This window comes from Stegodyphus dumicola, chromosome X1 (genome assembly GCF_044657685.1).
Source record: "Stegodyphus dumicola isolate Sdum_Otavi_A_Nest chromosome X1, ASM4465768v1".
NCBI lineage: Eukaryota > Metazoa > Arthropoda > Arachnida > Araneae > Eresidae > Stegodyphus > Stegodyphus dumicola.
In genome coordinates, this window is record NC_140780.1 from 105,970,890 (window position 1) to 105,988,091 (window position 17,202).

Here is a 17,202-nt window from a genome sequence, read left to right on the forward strand (position 1 = left end):
TTGGAAAACGCGCTTAAACTAGGTTAGTTGGTTATTTGAATATAGAAAGAACATGGGAGCTATTTGATTAAGATGCTTTCATAGAGAACCTTTGTAAAGAGAACCTAGAAACTACGAAAACCAACCATGCAGCCTGGGTTAGACTTCGCAACAAACAATTAGTATTTAACAGTCTTCAAATGCTAGGCAACTGGTGAGGCTCCAATTAAATCTCCACTTTAATATTTTATTTGTAAATATTTTAAAATATTGTTGTATTCTTTGAAACAAAAAGCAGAATTTAAGTTTTGTTAACTCGTTAGTACACTACCAAGCCGTAGTGCAAATCAATATTCAATTTCTTTTGCAATAATTGTATTCACTTAATATTCTTGGAATATGAGCTAAAGAAGGAACATTCTCGGAATATTAAAGAACTATTTAAATCCAGTGATATTGGGTTTGCCTTACAAGCTCAGGATCAAAACGATTCTGCAATTGCCCCAGTAGTTGACTTGTAAATGGTTGTAAATTAAGCAGATGACTTTTAATCTTACGTTTTCAGTCAGAAAACGTATTCCAAATGTTTTGCATTGCATGACAATGCATCTTTTCATTATTCAATAACCAGTCGGAGAACAGCTTGTGTTCCGAAAATAAGTATGTGTACTCAATCGTCCTGCATGTTCTTTAAATTTGTCTTCTTGTGATTTTTTTTCCTTTCCCAAAAACTAAAGTTGCCTCTCAAAGGAAATTTTTTTGACATTGAAGAGACAAAAGGAGTATCACATCTAATTTTAGAGGCATGTCAAAAACAGATCTCTACAATCCTTCTCTTCCATTACATGTTGTGCATTCAGACAAAAAGTTGCATCAGCGTAAATTCGATAATGTATTTTTATTACACTCAGATTACTTTATTAACATACAGTGAATATATACTAAATCTTTTACTTCAGCTTAAGTAATTCGGAATTTTTTTGACGGAATTGTTGTCGGAACTAGAACTTAGAAGATAAGTCAAATTAAATATTTCGATAACCCAATAAATTCAAGGTCGAAGTTTCAATATTTTATTTTCAGAGGGCGAGGAAATTTTTTCAGTTTTGGTCCATTATCCTAAGTATATTTGCTTCGATTCTTTATTTTTCCATAAAAGCGAAAAATTTACGCATGGTATACATATAACGCACAGTTTCAAATTAAAATTTAATAATATACAGAGTGGTTATAATTAAAGTTCTACATTGAAATGGTCATAAAAGGAAAACTACCGGATCAAATGTTATCAAACTTGGTAATCGTGTAAAGGAGGTTATGGGAATTTATTTTCCGCGAAAAAAAGGAAGTTCGAAACCTTACCACCAGGGGGGGAATAGCACTGTATGCAATATTGTTAAACGAAATATGGGTCGGAATCTAACTTAACCTTTTGTTACACGGGTTTAAGGGGTGTTGGAACCCCAAAATCTTCCAAAAATCGCGATTTCGGATTTTGGCATTTTCTAATTCTCTGCACTTTTAACTTTCTAAAAATACCATTCTTTAATCTCTATGAAAATTAGAACTGTAAAAAAATCTAGTTTTAATTTGTAATCTACTGCTTTGATCAATGAGGATTTTTACATAAAAACACGTTTTTCTCCAAACGTGATTTTTTTATACTCGATGTACCTTTTCTCAGAAACTACTGCTCACAGGTATCTAAACTTTTTATGGTTTATTTATTAGGTTCCCTAATATTTACTGAAATGAGCTTTTTGTAATAAACTTAGAAAAAAATAATTTAAAATTTTTTTTGTGTGAGAAAAGTGCTAACTTTTACTATGCCTAACAAAATATTCTATAATTTACTCTATAATTCAAAATGGTTCAAAAGCTCATTTCAGTAGAATCACATAGGTATACTTTAATTACAGAAAAAATTTCAAGCTTATATCTACAGCAGATTTTGAGAAAAGGTACATCGAAAATGGCCAATTTAACATTGTCGGTATAGGGGGTTCTGATACCCCTTAATATGTTGTATACCCTTAAGAAACTGTGAAGTAGGCAAATTACCATTTAAAAGCGTTAAATTTGATAAAAGTCGAGTGCACTATCCGCGTAAGTGAGAAATTCGTCCGTGAAAACCACGAATTAGCGATTAGAAAATGTGAGATCGCAAATCACTCGTACAAGTGCGAACGATCTGGAAATCGTTTTCTTACAGATCGCTAATTTGTAATTTTTGAAGCCTGAATTCGGCACTAAAACATGAAGATACTGATTCAAAACGCTTTTAATCGATTTGGGCCAAAGAAATCCTTCATGTTATCTATCTAGTTCCATTGCATTCTCCTACTGCATTCGATTGCATAGCAGTCATTCCACACCGCTTAGTGTTGAATGACAACTAGTTTTATAACTGAACCATTTTCCTCTGAAGAGCAGTCGACAGCTGCACCACTGTGATTGCAGCTCACTTAGAGTCAATGTTAAAATGTTTCGTGATACATGAACTGCAGTAACGTGGCATTTTAGATACGATTTTTATGCAGGGCTGGGCCCCACCTCACGTGTGTCGCACAGTTACTTAGGCAACATTTCACAAATGAACGTCTTATAGGCCAACACTTTCCCTCTTCCCACCAGACCTCAACCTCTGTGACGTTTGGCTATGGGGTTATCTCAAAAGCACTGTTTATGGTGATAATCTAAACAATTTGGCAGAAATGAAAAATGTGATACACTGACATGTCCATAACATTCCTCCTGATTTGCTAAGAGCTGCTGTTGAGAATGCAGTAATAGGATTTAACTTGCTTTCGGAAAATACTAGACGCTACATTGAACATGCTTTGTAACACGTTTCGGAAACTATTAAACACATTTTAAACAGATGTTTTCGTGTCTATTTTCATTTAACAATATTGTATACAGTGCCATTTCCCCCCTGGTGGTCAGTTTTTGAACTCTTTTTTTCTCCGCTGTAAATAAATTCCAACAACCTCCTTTACACGATTCCCAAGTTTGATAACATTTGGTCCGGTAGTTTTCCTTTTATGACCATTTCAAATTGAAACTTTAATTATAACCACCATGTAAATTAAACTTTAAAAGTTTGACAGTTTGGTTCAAGTCCCAGCTTTAAAAAAATATATATAATCTTTTATATTAGTCCTCTTAGAAAGAATGTTTTAAGAAGCTAATTTTTCTCTTGCATTATAGATTCTATAAAAAACATGATTTTTAATATGATTTAGATTGTTTCAGCCGATATAAGAATTGGATCACTCGGCGGTACAGAATAAACCCTGCTCGACTGTTTTATTTCTTTGTCATTTAGCAAAAATCTTTTAATTAAAATATTTATCCTTTGGACTTTGCTTTAAACTTTATTTATAGTTAAAATGACTAGAAAATGAAAAGCTGTCTTCAGCTGAAATGCAATTCATGTAATTGATATTTTAAAAAATTGACAAGAATGCAAAATTTATGGAAGTCTAGCAATCGAAAAATCTTAATTTTCTTATGTGAGCACTGAAAATATCTGTAGAAGGAAAGAAGAAAATTAGGGAGAAAAGTAAGCAAACATTTGCAGGGAAATTTGGCTGTCAGACATACCAAGATGTTTCAAAAAGTTGGACGCTTTTGAAGATACTTTCAGGATACTTCAATGAATTTAGGTGTTCAAAGAAAAAAACACTTGGACGTGTACACCAGCAAATACCATCAATTGTGCTTGTGGTTAACAGAAAAGACAATATGGTTTAGACTATATGGTTGCATAAATTTAAATTACGTTATAGAACATCATATCGTATCATAAATGGAGAATTCCATGATTTTCTCATTCGAATTATTTGAAGATTCAGGAGTTTATCTAGTATTGTATGTGGATGTCACCTAAAGGCGTTTTTTTCCCTCCTGATGAAACAGCGACCGAGTGATAAAGTCGCTGAACACTGGTAGTTCAGTCCGAGGTTCGAATCTCGCGAGCGGGCTGGCTGCATGGGCGTTTTCGTGGTTTTCCCCATGTGTAACGTGTATGCGAGGCAGTTTCCCTTAGAAAGTCCTCCACAAAGGCATCCCTCCTCTTACGCAGATAGCCCTAGTGTGCTTTGTCATAATTAAATAAACCAAAACCTCTTGATGAAACCAGTCTTTCCCTTCATCTCATACCTTCAACATGTTTAGCCTCTAAAGACTGATAAAAGACTCTGACGAAATACTTTGTGAAGAACTTTCTCAGGGAAATCAGCTGTCATACACGGTACGCATGAGAAAATTCACGAAAATGCCCATGCAACCAGCCCATTTACCGGGATTTGAACCCCGGAGTGAACTACTAGTGTTCAGCGACTTTACCGCTCGGCCGTTTGTGGGCCTTTATGAAATGGAAGGCGATAACTTTATTTAAAATGATTGTCAGAAATACCAAGATATTTCGAAAAGTTGGATACTTTTTAATATACTTGCAGAATGCCTAAAGAAAAAGAGAAGAAAAAATAAATTTTTGCGTAAAATTTAGTATTAGAATTTTTTTAATTTAAAACCTTTTAATCTTATGACATTTGATTCTTGCGATTTCAAAAATAAAATATTTGACTAAAATATGAATAACATTTTAAGAAACCAAATGTAGGATAAAATTGTGTAAAGCAATGGGCACAATGATAAAACTGTTTAAAGCAGTGTATGCAAGTCATCCTAAGTTAAAATGTCGGTTATACATCTCTCTTATTTATATATATCCTTTCTGAACGGAACATTGAAAGGTGTGTTAACTGTGCTTTACTGTATTTTCTCTTTTAATATATGCAGTTTTCAAATGCATCGCAGTCTGGGTTACGAAGTATTCTTCCGAAAGAAATGCAAGTCAAATAAATAAAATCAAATTCTGGAAAATTTATATTAATAAATATATTTAAAAAGCTCAGTTCGAAGGAATAAATAGAAAATTTTAAAACAGTTATCTGAAGAGACAATGCAACACAAACAATCAAAATAAAGGTATAAAAATTTAAAAATTACCTAAAAGAATAACTATGACAAAATATATATATAAAGAAAACTATTTGAAAAAAAAATAAACGCTGCGCCTTTATTTACGCAGTTCGAATAGGTAAGTAGAAATTTTTAAAACAGTTATTCGAAAAAAAACATGCAACTTAAACAATTAAAATGAAATTCGAAAAAAAAAAATTACTTAAAATAATAAGTTATAATTAAAAATATAATATAAAGAGTATTATTTGGAAAAAAGGAACGATGGTGACATTTCCCCCTCTTACGGAAAAGGAAACTAGGTTGCCATATATTAAGAAGTTCGCCAAGTGAACTATTCTTGGCGCAAACTAGAAAAAAAGTGCCAACATATTTTTGTGGATTTCTCCGTAAATTTCACTCTAAATTTTACAAGATTTCATATTTAGGCGTAATTTGAGTTGTAGAATCGAAATATGTAAGAAAATTGGTATGTTATTTCAGAAAAAGTCCAATTTTTGTGTCAAAATACCTATGTTAGAATAATGCTATATATAAATCTAATATATATCCTAAGCCGCGCTTTCGAGATATTAAGAACACAATTGGAATTTTGTCAATCGGCCCAGTAGAACGGGAGATATAGCACTGTCCCATTTTTTTTAGCAGTGTACATAAGAAAATATGTGAACTTAAACCAGAAAATTTACAACAGGATTAAGTAATGTAGAGAGATTTGAAAGTGAATTTAAAATTTAAATTGAACATTTGTTATTTGAGAAAACAAAGTCTTTTTACAAGCTATCATTGGCATGGATATAATAAGACAAGGACAATTAAATATAAATGAAAAGGGAGTTGAAATTAAAAAAACAGCAGCCAGAGAACTATTTTATATGCATTCTTGATCTTTATAAAGATCAGGAAATCGATCTAAGCTACGTTAAAAGATGGTTTACATTGAGATGAAATGCTGCAATTAGAAACAAATTCTAAGCTGAATAAGACAGGAACATCTGTTTTGAAGATGAGGTTAGTGTTGGTGGACCTTGGGTTCATTGTGCACTGCCCCCCCAACAGAGCAGCATGCAATTCATAAACAGATTTCTGAGTGGTTAGATAAACAAATTATGAAACCAATCTGTTCCAATCAGCCAAGTAATGTTGTATTACACAGAAAGAAAATCAGTTATGTATAGACTATAGACACTAAAAAAATAATTTACGATCTCTTTCCACTGCCATTAATTGATGACATCATTGATAAATTAGAATCGGCAATGGTATATACTACTCTAGACTTGAAAAATGGTTTTCCTTATGCTCAAGTAGATGAGGAAAGTAGAAAATACACATCTTTGTATTACACATATTACCAGTACATTCTTCAGTGCAACCTAAATTTATCTTTTTTTTTTTTTTAATGATTTTTCAGATTCCCTGATGATGATGATTTCTCTTCCAGTCTGTGAGGACACATACTATCAGGATGGGCGAGCATGTGTGGGATTTCATTTTTCGTGACAGACAGTTGGTGCTGTTATTGAACAAAGCTAAAAAGTGAGAAAAAAACAGACTATGTCAGCATGAAATGATGATGCATGAGTAAGAAGTTGCTTAATGATGTAAAGATGATAGAACTTTTCTTCAGTGTAACAAATTTCCATTATATATTCATCTTTTCATTTACACGTGTTACAATTTCCTTGATAATTTTCATTGAAACTAAGTTAGTCATTCTTTTAGACTAGTGCTTGTGTACCCATAGCAACCAAAGAGTCTTCAGCCATTTTATGAAGTAAATTCTACAAAGGTGAGATATTCAAACAATTATGATGTAACCCACAGATTAGATTTTAATGAAACTAACATTGGAACTGCTGATGACTAAAATATACCAAAGAGAGAAACTGACTTTAAAAAATAAAGAAGTTAAGATTCCAGTTAAAACAATTATCAATTTTAAAATACCGCATTTTTCAGAATATCATAGAAATATCATATAATATTTGTATATTATATAAAAAAATATAATATTAAAATTTTTCTCATTATTATAATTTTATACAATACTATTTTGAATATATATTAAAAGTAAATACTTACTAGTTGATATGCTTCACACATAACAGCCCTAGCAGCATAATCATAAAAATCTCCTATTATTATTTTTGCTCCACTTGATTTTAAGGCTTCTAAATGTGGTCTCATGTTTAAAGTTTCTCTGTCTCTTAGAAATTTGCGGTTCATTATAAAAGTCATTCCACGTTTGGGCATTAAATCTTCTAGATGTGTTATATATTCAGGATACCTTTGACCCTGTTCTGTAAGTGCAGCAACTCTTGTATATTCTAACTTTTGAAACAGCATCAAATAAACATATCTAAAGCAAATAAAACTGCAGTAAAACATCACCCATATTTAAACTCGTTTTAATTTTAAAATGTAAATACAATAAAAATACTGCAGATTAGATAAACACACACAATTAAGAATGTAGTAACAAAAATTTTTTTTACTGTAACACATTTTAATATTCACTCACACACAAATTTGGTTTACAGAAAAATAGGAATTGATGTGCAACGGTAGTCTATAATTTCACCATAGTTTGCTTGCTTACATGTGATCCAATGCAAGCCAGGATTTCAAACTAACAGTACTGGTTACCATAAGAATTTACTCCAGACAGTATATTGGTTAGTGGTGCAGGCTGACAGGTTCTAATGTTATCATGTGTATGTTCAAATTAAGCAAGTATGTTTGTGACTGCAGCATCGTTACAGCATGCAAACACATTAAATCTGTCAAGCCCAAAGTTCTCTTAACTCGCTAGTGGTAGGGAAAGATCCTCTAAGGCCCCAAGCCAAAACTGGGATGCAGCTTAAGCATACAGTCTTCTTGGGCTTACCTAAATTAAATAATTCAACCCAGTGCAATCTAGAATAAGAAATTAGTTTCATTAAAGGCAGTTTCATAGGAAGATCCAAGCTATCAATAAATGGTGAAACAAACAAAAAAGACATTCATTCCACTCTGCTCAAAAACTAGTCTGCAGAAAAATCTTTAAAATAGCAAAATCTCCTTTGAAAGTAACAGAAAAAAAAAATAATAATGGACTGGATGTTTAACAATAAAGAGTTATAGTACAGCCAATGCCAACATTTGATGCAGATATCTAAAATTTCATTTGAAATAAATTAATGCCATTCCGATTTTGAGAACTTTACTACCAACATATTTAGGAATAAAAAGTCCTTGCTTTTGAAGTACTTAATTTTGGTTTTATAATAAAGTACAGTACATACAGTTTATTATATTTACTTCAATAATAGTATAAAATGTAATTAAAATATGGGGGGTTGTAAATTAAATAGTGGCAACTTAACCTTGAAACTCGCAGAAGGGCGGACATGCGCAAATAGGATATGGGAGCGGTGAGATGGCGCTGTTGTCGATCTGTTTAGAAGGGTAGTTGTTGTGTGGCGTTAAAGTGAGGAGTTTCCTTTCCATCGCTCTAAAGCATGTTTTCAAAAGGTTGCCCTTGGCAAAAATGCAACAGAATGCTATTGAGGATTAGTGGAAGCCTGTGACACAAATGCTTTACCGTATAGGACAATAGCACGATGAGTTCAAGCATTTTGTTTGGGTCGGAATGAGACTGCTCATTTGCAACGTACAGGCTGGCCCTCCATTCCTCAAGAGCAGATTGAAATCCTGAGCGGTCTCCTTACCATAGACTGCTGATGGACTGTCCGAGAATTATCCTTAGAGGATGGTCTGAGTCATCAAATGGTGTGGCACTTAATGAAGAAATCTCTTAACATGAGGAAAATTGTTTCTTGCTGGGTTCCACATCGACTAACCGAAGTACAGAAATGGCAGCGGTATGCACTAGCTGGGGCACCCACTTGGAGAGATACCGCAATGAAGGAGACTCATTTCTGCAGCGTATTGCCGTCATTGATGAGACATGGGCACGAGTCCATGAGCCTGAATTAAAGCGTCAGTCAAATGAATGGCATCACCAAGGTTCGCCACGTCCACAGAAATTTCGACAGGAACCCATTCGGGTGAAAGTTATGCTGATTATGGCATATGACTGGGACGGTGCGATTCTTACACATGCTGTACCTGAAGGGCAAACTGTCAACGCAGATTACTATTGCCAATTTCTACAGCACCATCTGTGTCTGGCTATGCGGCACAAACGTCCACATTTACTGCACAAAAATCTCCCTAATGTATTGCACGACAATGCTCATTGCCATGTCCCAAACAATGTCACTTTCCTTTTGCGATGGTGGCAATGGGAAATCCTGGAACACCCTCCCTACTCACCCGACATGAGTCCTTGTGACTTCTGTTTCTGAAGTTGAAGGAACCCCTCCAAGGTCACCGATTTTATGACATTTCATCTGTACTCTACGCAGTAGGGCGCTCGGTTGCTCACATCAACAATCAACACCTTGCCACTGGTCTACAATGGCTTCCCGACATTTGGCAAAAAGTTATATGCTTTGCTGGTGATTACATAGAAGGAATGTAATGCAATTGTACTTGTAAATTTTTTAAAAATTGATTTATACCTATGTTGCCATTACTTTATTTACAGCCCTCGTATATCAACTATTCAACTTTTTATAAGACTACATAAGCTGAGAGATACAAAATATATCAAAGATGATTCTAAGATTGCATTAAATGGAATTTATATAAGCAAATATTCAAAAAATATTCGTCTTCACACATAGATTTGTAAATATTTGAAGAAGATCTACTCAACATCCCTACTATAAAAAATCATTTGGGACATTTCAATTTGTGCTGAATAGCTACTTGAGAAAACAGCTAGCACGAATACAAATATTTATTCTGAATAACTGATTACACACATCTTAAAAACTGTATATATTTCACACCACATTGGAATTATTTGAAAAGGTTCCAATAATTATTTTCAATTACATCACATTCATTTGAAATGTAACTGCTAAGAAACTAATTTTAAAAATAAGTGTTGCTAATTTGCTGTTTTCTTTCATGTTTCTTAATTATTTCGCACATGAAATTAAATAGCCATTTATATCACATGCAACTATAGAGTTTAAAAGTCACTTTCATGTCTAGTTGATTACTTAACTGTAGCAAAGCAAACAAATATTTCCTTGAGGAAATGAGATGCCTTTACAGATGACATTTTAAATAACCTTTCCCCCTTTTCATAACCTGTAAAGAAATCTGCAAAAATCTCATGTAGTTAAGTTATTTATTAAGTAGAACCTGAGCCATGAGAAACTACCACTGTTCTTTAGCTTTAGTCAAAACAAATCCCATGCACCTAAATATATCATTCATATCAGTTTCTTTACAGTTTACATATAGTACACAGATTTCTAAAATTATCTTTAATGCATGCAGTAAAGGAGGATAAAAATCTTACAAAATTCCCAACTTAAAGGCTAACTGGGGGGACATGGACAAAAGCTGTTTGACTTTTTCTGGTTTTTCAGGTAGTGTGGCAACACTGATTATTACTTAAAATTAGAAAATTTGAAATCGGTCTTTTAGCATAATTTGACTATTGTACTTTTGTTTTTATTGTATAAAAGGTGCTACCTTGAATATAGTTTTCTCACTTTATTTTTAACAGCAATGTATGCTTTGTATTATTTTTACATTAATTATGTATTTTCTAAAGCTTTTTGGAAGACAATTCATGCTGAGGTATAATTTTGACTCTTTGAGATGGGAAGAGATATTTCTGTAAGGACTTTGTGATTATATTTATTTTTTGTTTTTGCAATCAAATAGTCAAGACAATTGAAACTTGTATTCAGTATTTCTTAAGTGTTCATGTTTAATGTTTTAAATAATTACCCCCCGATGAGTTTGAAGCATTAAACTATGAGTAATTAATATGAAGTTTTTCATAAGGTTTTTATAAAATTTTCTTGGTGAATTTCAGAAAAAGATATTTGCATATTTTAAAGAATTCTAGCTAGTTCAAAATGTTTAATACCTAGTTCAAGATGTTATGATGATTAGTTGCTCCCTGTTTTCTTGAATTAAATTTACAATTAAAATATTCCTTAAACTTTTCAGGATAGTATAATCTCTACGATAAAAAAAAAAAAAAAAAAAAAAAAAAATATTTGCTAAAATGCAGTATGAAATATTTCTTGAATGTAATAGAGGGGAAAAGTATCCTTATAAGCACAAGATATTTATACAAAGCAATTACTCACATAGAAATCTTACCTGAACTGGTTGTTTTCAGGAATTGTACGAAAGAAATAAGAATATTTTTCTCTATCCCTCAGTAAGGCTCCTTCAGCACTGTAACTGATTATAACCGTCTTGAAATTTTTAGCAACCCCTGCAATAGGTTCCACAGTATCTGAGCATGCAGGCCCTATCAAATTTAAAACACCATGGCATCAATGACTAGAAAACATTAGAAAAGTAAATAATAAGGAATAACTTAAAAGTTACCTAAAATTCCAACCATAGATTTGTAAGTTGTATTTGTTACATAACTAATGTAACTTTTCATAACTTCATCAGCAGCACAGTGACCATCTTGCTCCAGTATTTCCAAATCGTAGTTTAAAAGCAAAGAATCATTATTATTTATAGCTTCTGTAGCCATGTGTGCAGCTAGACAAATAAAAATTTTAAAAATCTCATTGTATTTCATCAGGAAAGAATTATATTTATTTAATCACTAAGAACTCTTAGACATAATATTAAAAAAAAATTGAGAAAATAGTAATGGTAATAATAAACACACAGAGGCAAGCATAATCTTAACTACAATTAAAAAATGTAAGATTATAGCCCAAAATTAAAGAACTTATCAAATTATTAATTTTTACTTAAGTAACATATTCTTCCCATTTTTAAAATTTACTTTACTTAAGCCTCAACAGCAAAATTAATACATTAAGGGCATTACACCAGAGTGAAATCTCAGACCAGACTTCATCTAAAAAGCATATAGCAAACCAGCCGAGGCAGACTAAAATATACCCTTACAGTCCCTGTTGAGCCAGCATAGACCACCGCTTGGGGTGATCCTCAGTAAAACTCTATAATGGTACCCGCAGATAACATCTATCCTTAGTATGTTTCGAGTTAGTAAAGTCGCCCTTCACCCTTTAATTTCTTGAAACAGTGTACTTTCATTAGACAACAAGTTCCTTATTTATAAAACCGCATTGTGTCTCATACTATGCTATGCCTGCCCGGTCTGGGCATATTCATGCAAATCTTACAGAAAACAAATTGTAACAGGCACAAAATTGCGTCCTAAGACAGATTACCAATTTGCCCTGGTACGCCCGAAATCAAAAGTTACATGAAGAATTGCGTATAGAACAACTTAAGTATTTTTACTGCTGGCTCGCTTGGAACTTTTATGTCAATCTTGTTTAATATCAACAACCCAGTTATAAGGATTTACGATTACAACTTTAATGACCCAAATAGTAGTAAACGGCCTACGGCAATAATTAGTACCCATATTGTATAACTTATTTAATAATTATTTAATAATGCACCAGACTCACACTACTTAGCCTATTACTTATATGTATGTTTTTCTTGTATTAGGCTACAACTAGCTCTTCCTCCTTTCTCGGCTTTCCCAGATAACACTTCAGGTCTCATGAAACTTCAAGCACACTTTAGTCTTTTTAGAAATTTATCTTTTATCTTATATCACAAATTACTTATAACTTTAAAAAATGCTAAAAAACTGATATAATTTTTTAAAAAATCTGTGAATATATACCAGTTACTCATGACAGTATTCAAAATAACATATCTGTTCTACAAGGGGTAGGATCTTTAACCCAGGCACCCAGGTGCTACATCGTTTCCCCAGTGCGTCCTGGACCACTGAACAGAACAGCAGTTCTGATCTTTTGAAGGCAGCTAATCTCCACCATACTGTCGATTCCTAGTGTATGGACAGAGCAAGTGACCAGCTTGGGTAAGGGGAAGGCCGATTAGCAGCATAAGCAGGACAGCCAACTCATGCATTGCTACCCCTCTCCCACACCATGGAAGGTCCGACATAAGGGCTTTATACTTAATTGGTGAAGAATGCTAATAAGTGAGTCACATGGATGAAATTCTGCAGTTTTTATTATTTTATGACGCACAACACAAACAGATAATCCATGTCTTTTAAGAAAAGCTTATTTCTTTCTTTTTCTCTATTGGAAATGTGCATACATTTATTTTCCCTTTATGCCTTGGCTAAGAAACAGTCAGTTCTATTTACTAAAATGTTATAAAATTTTGTTCTGAATTTAAATTTTAAGAATGTTTGCCTAGAATTAGAATAATTTTTTCCCATTTTGGAATCATTCGACAGCATGCAATGCAAGTGAAATGGAAGTGATTATGTTTTTTGTTCATTAGTTTAAATCAGGGATTCTTAAACTTTTTTCAGTCACGACCCCTTTTTATCACCGAGATTATTTTCACAACACCAGGACCCCATAATATTTATGAAATTTTGCGGGCCCCATAAACATTGCACAAATCTTACACACGCATGACTGAAACTGTCAATTTTTACATTCATACTGTAATATACTATTGCAGTAATTTTTAAGACATAGAACAGTGTAAAAATTTTAAATAAGTAACAGACGAAATGGCAGCATCATGTGCAAAGCAAGTAAAATAAATGTTTATATTACAAAGAGAATGCGTCGAAATGTTTTTGTTTCTTTTCTGTGTCTGTATTGTCTTAACTTTATCTATTTTCAGATACATGGTGTAAAAATATTTGGTAATTGTAAAATTATTATAATAAGTTGAAGAAATATCAAAACTGCTAAAATTTTTGGCGACCCCCTGCTGTAGGTTCTGCAACCCCTATGGTGGTTACGACCCACATTTTAAAAAACTCTGGTTTTAATGATATAAAAAGGCATGTTACTGTGCTTAACAGAACAAACATTGCTACAGTGAATGTAAGGAAACGATAATGCCATATTTATTTGGAACAGATCATATAAGCCAAAAAGGTTTTGTTCTATAATCTACGATGCAACTTTTTTTATTTGTGTGTATCAACCAGAGCTGTGCTTACATTCCCACCTCAGACAAAGAGGTAAATACATGCCTCTATATACAATACAATATGACTGGCCATTTAAAAAAAAAAAAAGAAAAAAAACCATATATTGTTACAGTCAATGCAATTAATGAATTATTAAATATTACTGAGTAATCACATTGGTGTAACACATACTTTATATATATTGTTGCGTGCGTACGGGTTCGTTATGAAATGAATGCACAAGTCCGATGAAAAATGAACAAAATTTATTATTATCACAACAAAAATGCTTAAATGTCCTCAGATATTCCTGCAATATTACAATATCTCAGAGTAGTTATCTTTTAACTACTCAAACGTTCAAGAGAACTTAATTCAAAACAGCTATAGAAACCTAATCCGCGAATTCACTACAGTCAACAAGAACAGTTTTCTAAACAAACTCTTGAAACAACAACAAACTAACTAACTACAATAACAACGAACTGAGTGGTTTTCTTCCTTTTATAAGATTTTAAATCGCGCGAGAGAATTTTTTGGAACTTTGTCGAAATCAAAAAGAGATATTTATTTATTTATTAAATGTTAAATGCACGTGCTCTTGTATTTTTAATTTTCCGACTTAGCTTTCCTTTAATATTCATCACGTGCTATACTGAACGGGGAATAAAACAATTTAATTTATAATTCGACTAACATTAGCTATTTAAATACCAAATCCGTAACACTGCCCCCTTCCCAAAGACTGCACATCCCGGGCATTACAATCCCTGGGCCGGAAGCCAAACTTACAACTATGGCATAAATGCAATAACTAAAACAAATCAAATACAAATCAAATACTAAATACTTGTCAAATCAAATACACATTTAGAAACAAAAAGGACCATGGTCTTATACTATTTATAATTATAATACACTAGGTATTATGGCCATTGTAAGGGGCTAACCTGTCGTAATGAATGACTTTAGGTTTAGAATTCAAAGACTTACGGATCTGAACCACGTCATTCAGCCTGTTTGGGACTGTGTACGGACCATCCCTGGGGTGACTGTAATTTCGGACAGAGTCCCTTCCGTCGAGTCGGATTCCACAGCCACACCTTATCTCCTTCCTGGAATTGATGTCCAATAGTTTTTGTGTCCTATCTGGTCTTCACCTTCTCCGTCGCCAAGTTGACTCGTTTTCATGCAGAATGGTGCATCACTTCAAACCGGGCCTGGACATCTTGGACGTATTCCTCAGGCGATGAAGGCGCATCTGTAGGGTGACCAAACAGGTGGTCACAAGGCTGACGAAGGTCTTGACCGAAGAGCATCTGGGATGGAGAATAGCCGGTAGTCTGGAGTTTCTCTCTGACCCTAGTATGATTTTGGCAGCTTTCTGAGCTGGGTCTTTCAGACAAGGTGTCGGCATTTCTAGGTGAGGATCCCTTCTGACGATGGATATTCATGTCCACAGATGCTGAAAGCAGTTTGTTGTTTTTTAAGTCTAAGGAAAAATTTTATTTCCTTAAAAAGTCCAGTTCGAGTATGCATGGATTTGTAATATCCGCCACATATGCCTTGTGATGGTAGGAGGCACTTCCAAACGTGATGTTCCCGTTTAACTTCCCAGCTATGTCGATCTTATCACTAGACGCAGTCTGAAGGGTAACACAGGATGGCGTCCAAATAAGTTTATCTTTAAACTGTTGAGCTAAATCTCTCCAAACGATGGTAACATTAGGTCCTGTGTCAATGATCATATTGCAGGGAACTCCATCGATGTGCCCATTGATGGACAGTCCGTTACGGTTGCCACTCACTGTAGAAATCTTGAGCTCTTTGAAACAAGGTTTTTCATTCTCTGGCAACCTCCGTTCCTCGATATGGTCATTAATTTGTTTCCTCCGTCGTTACTGGGAAATGGTCTCAATTTTCGTGCTCCGGGGTGTTCTGCAGTTCCTTCACACGTGGCCTTCAGCTCCACAGTTCCAGCACTTTCGCTTCTTGTCACTGCTTTTTTATCTGATGGCATTTAATTGTCTGTTCAACTCGTTTGTCATATTTTCCGTGCTTTGAGGTGTTCTGCAGTTCCTTCGCACGTGGCCTTCAATACCGCATTTCCGGCACTTTAGAACTAGTTTCTTTTCACTTCTGTTCCGTCTGAAGCCACTGACTTGTCTGGTAAAATCATCTGTTTTATTTTCCATACCCCGGGGTGTTCTGCAATTCTGACGCGGGTGACCTTCAGAACCACATTTCCAACACCTTAGTGCCACTTTGCTCTCACTCCTACTCTGTATCAAAGCATTGACTTCTCTGGCTAAATCATACAAACGAGCCATCAACTGATCCACTGGCTCGTGGATTCGCACAGCTCTGACTGGGTAGCGATCTCTACGAGTTGCTTGCTGGGCTGCCTCGAACTTCACGGCGTACAAAAGAGCACTTTTTATGTCTTTCACATCCGCCATTCGTAAAGCTTTCTGTATTTCAGGATCCCGGATGCCGTCGATAAAGTATTGCAGGGACAGGATTTCCTTTGTTTCTGTCGGGCACTCCGAAAAGGCATGATGTGACAGCCTTTCAACATCTGTGGAGAGCTCCTGAAGTGTTTTGGTGGACTTCTGTTGACAGGATTTTAGTTGAAGCCTGCTGTAGTCTTTCAAACACTTTTCCCCAAAGCGCCGGATAGAGCTTCAAAGTCTAGTCTCTGGTTTTCGGGAAGCGTTTTCAGGATATTCGCTGCGTCTGCTTTCAGATAAGTGGCGAGATGACAGGCCTTAGCTTAGGAATCCCATCCATTCGCACCCGCTAGTATAGAAAATTGGGTCTTATACACTTGCCAGGATGGCTTCCCATCATATGTGGATAGCTTCAGAGATGGATGAGAAGGCATCGGTAAGAATTTAAAACCATCACTATTGCTCCCTGCCATCGCTACGAATTTCTTTAAAATATCCACTTCTTTGGCTACTGCAGAAACCATATTATCAATTTGTTGTTTGATTTGGTGTTGGACGGCACAAACTCTTCCTTTAATTCATTTTTCCACAGCAGAAACTCTCCCTTCTATGTGTTCTTTGATGGAAGAAACTCTTTCTTCAATTTCTCCAACCTTACTTTCGACCAAGTCTATTCTACCTTCTATAGCTTCGAATTTATTTTCTATTACTCGGGTAATTTCTCTT

At 34.3% G+C, this 17,202-nt stretch overlaps 1 protein-coding gene across 5 annotated transcripts in view; it reads right to left on the reverse strand.

Moving 5' to 3' along the window:
* Nucleotides 1-17,202, reverse strand: part of LOC118188463 (uncharacterized) — a 301,229-nt gene that overhangs the window by 90,710 nt on the left and 193,317 nt on the right. For all 5 annotated transcript variants that reach the window (XM_085806957.1, XM_085806954.1, XM_085806953.1 and 2 more), the window contains exons 8-10: nt 11,443-11,607; nt 11,209-11,362; nt 7,054-7,330 (exon numbers count right to left, since the gene is read on the reverse strand). In XM_085806957.1, coding sequence (XP_085663083.1) covers nt 7,054-7,330; nt 11,209-11,362; nt 11,443-11,607 — 596 coding nt within the window. The remainder of the gene's footprint in view (nt 1-7,053; nt 7,331-11,208; nt 11,363-11,442; nt 11,608-17,202) is intronic.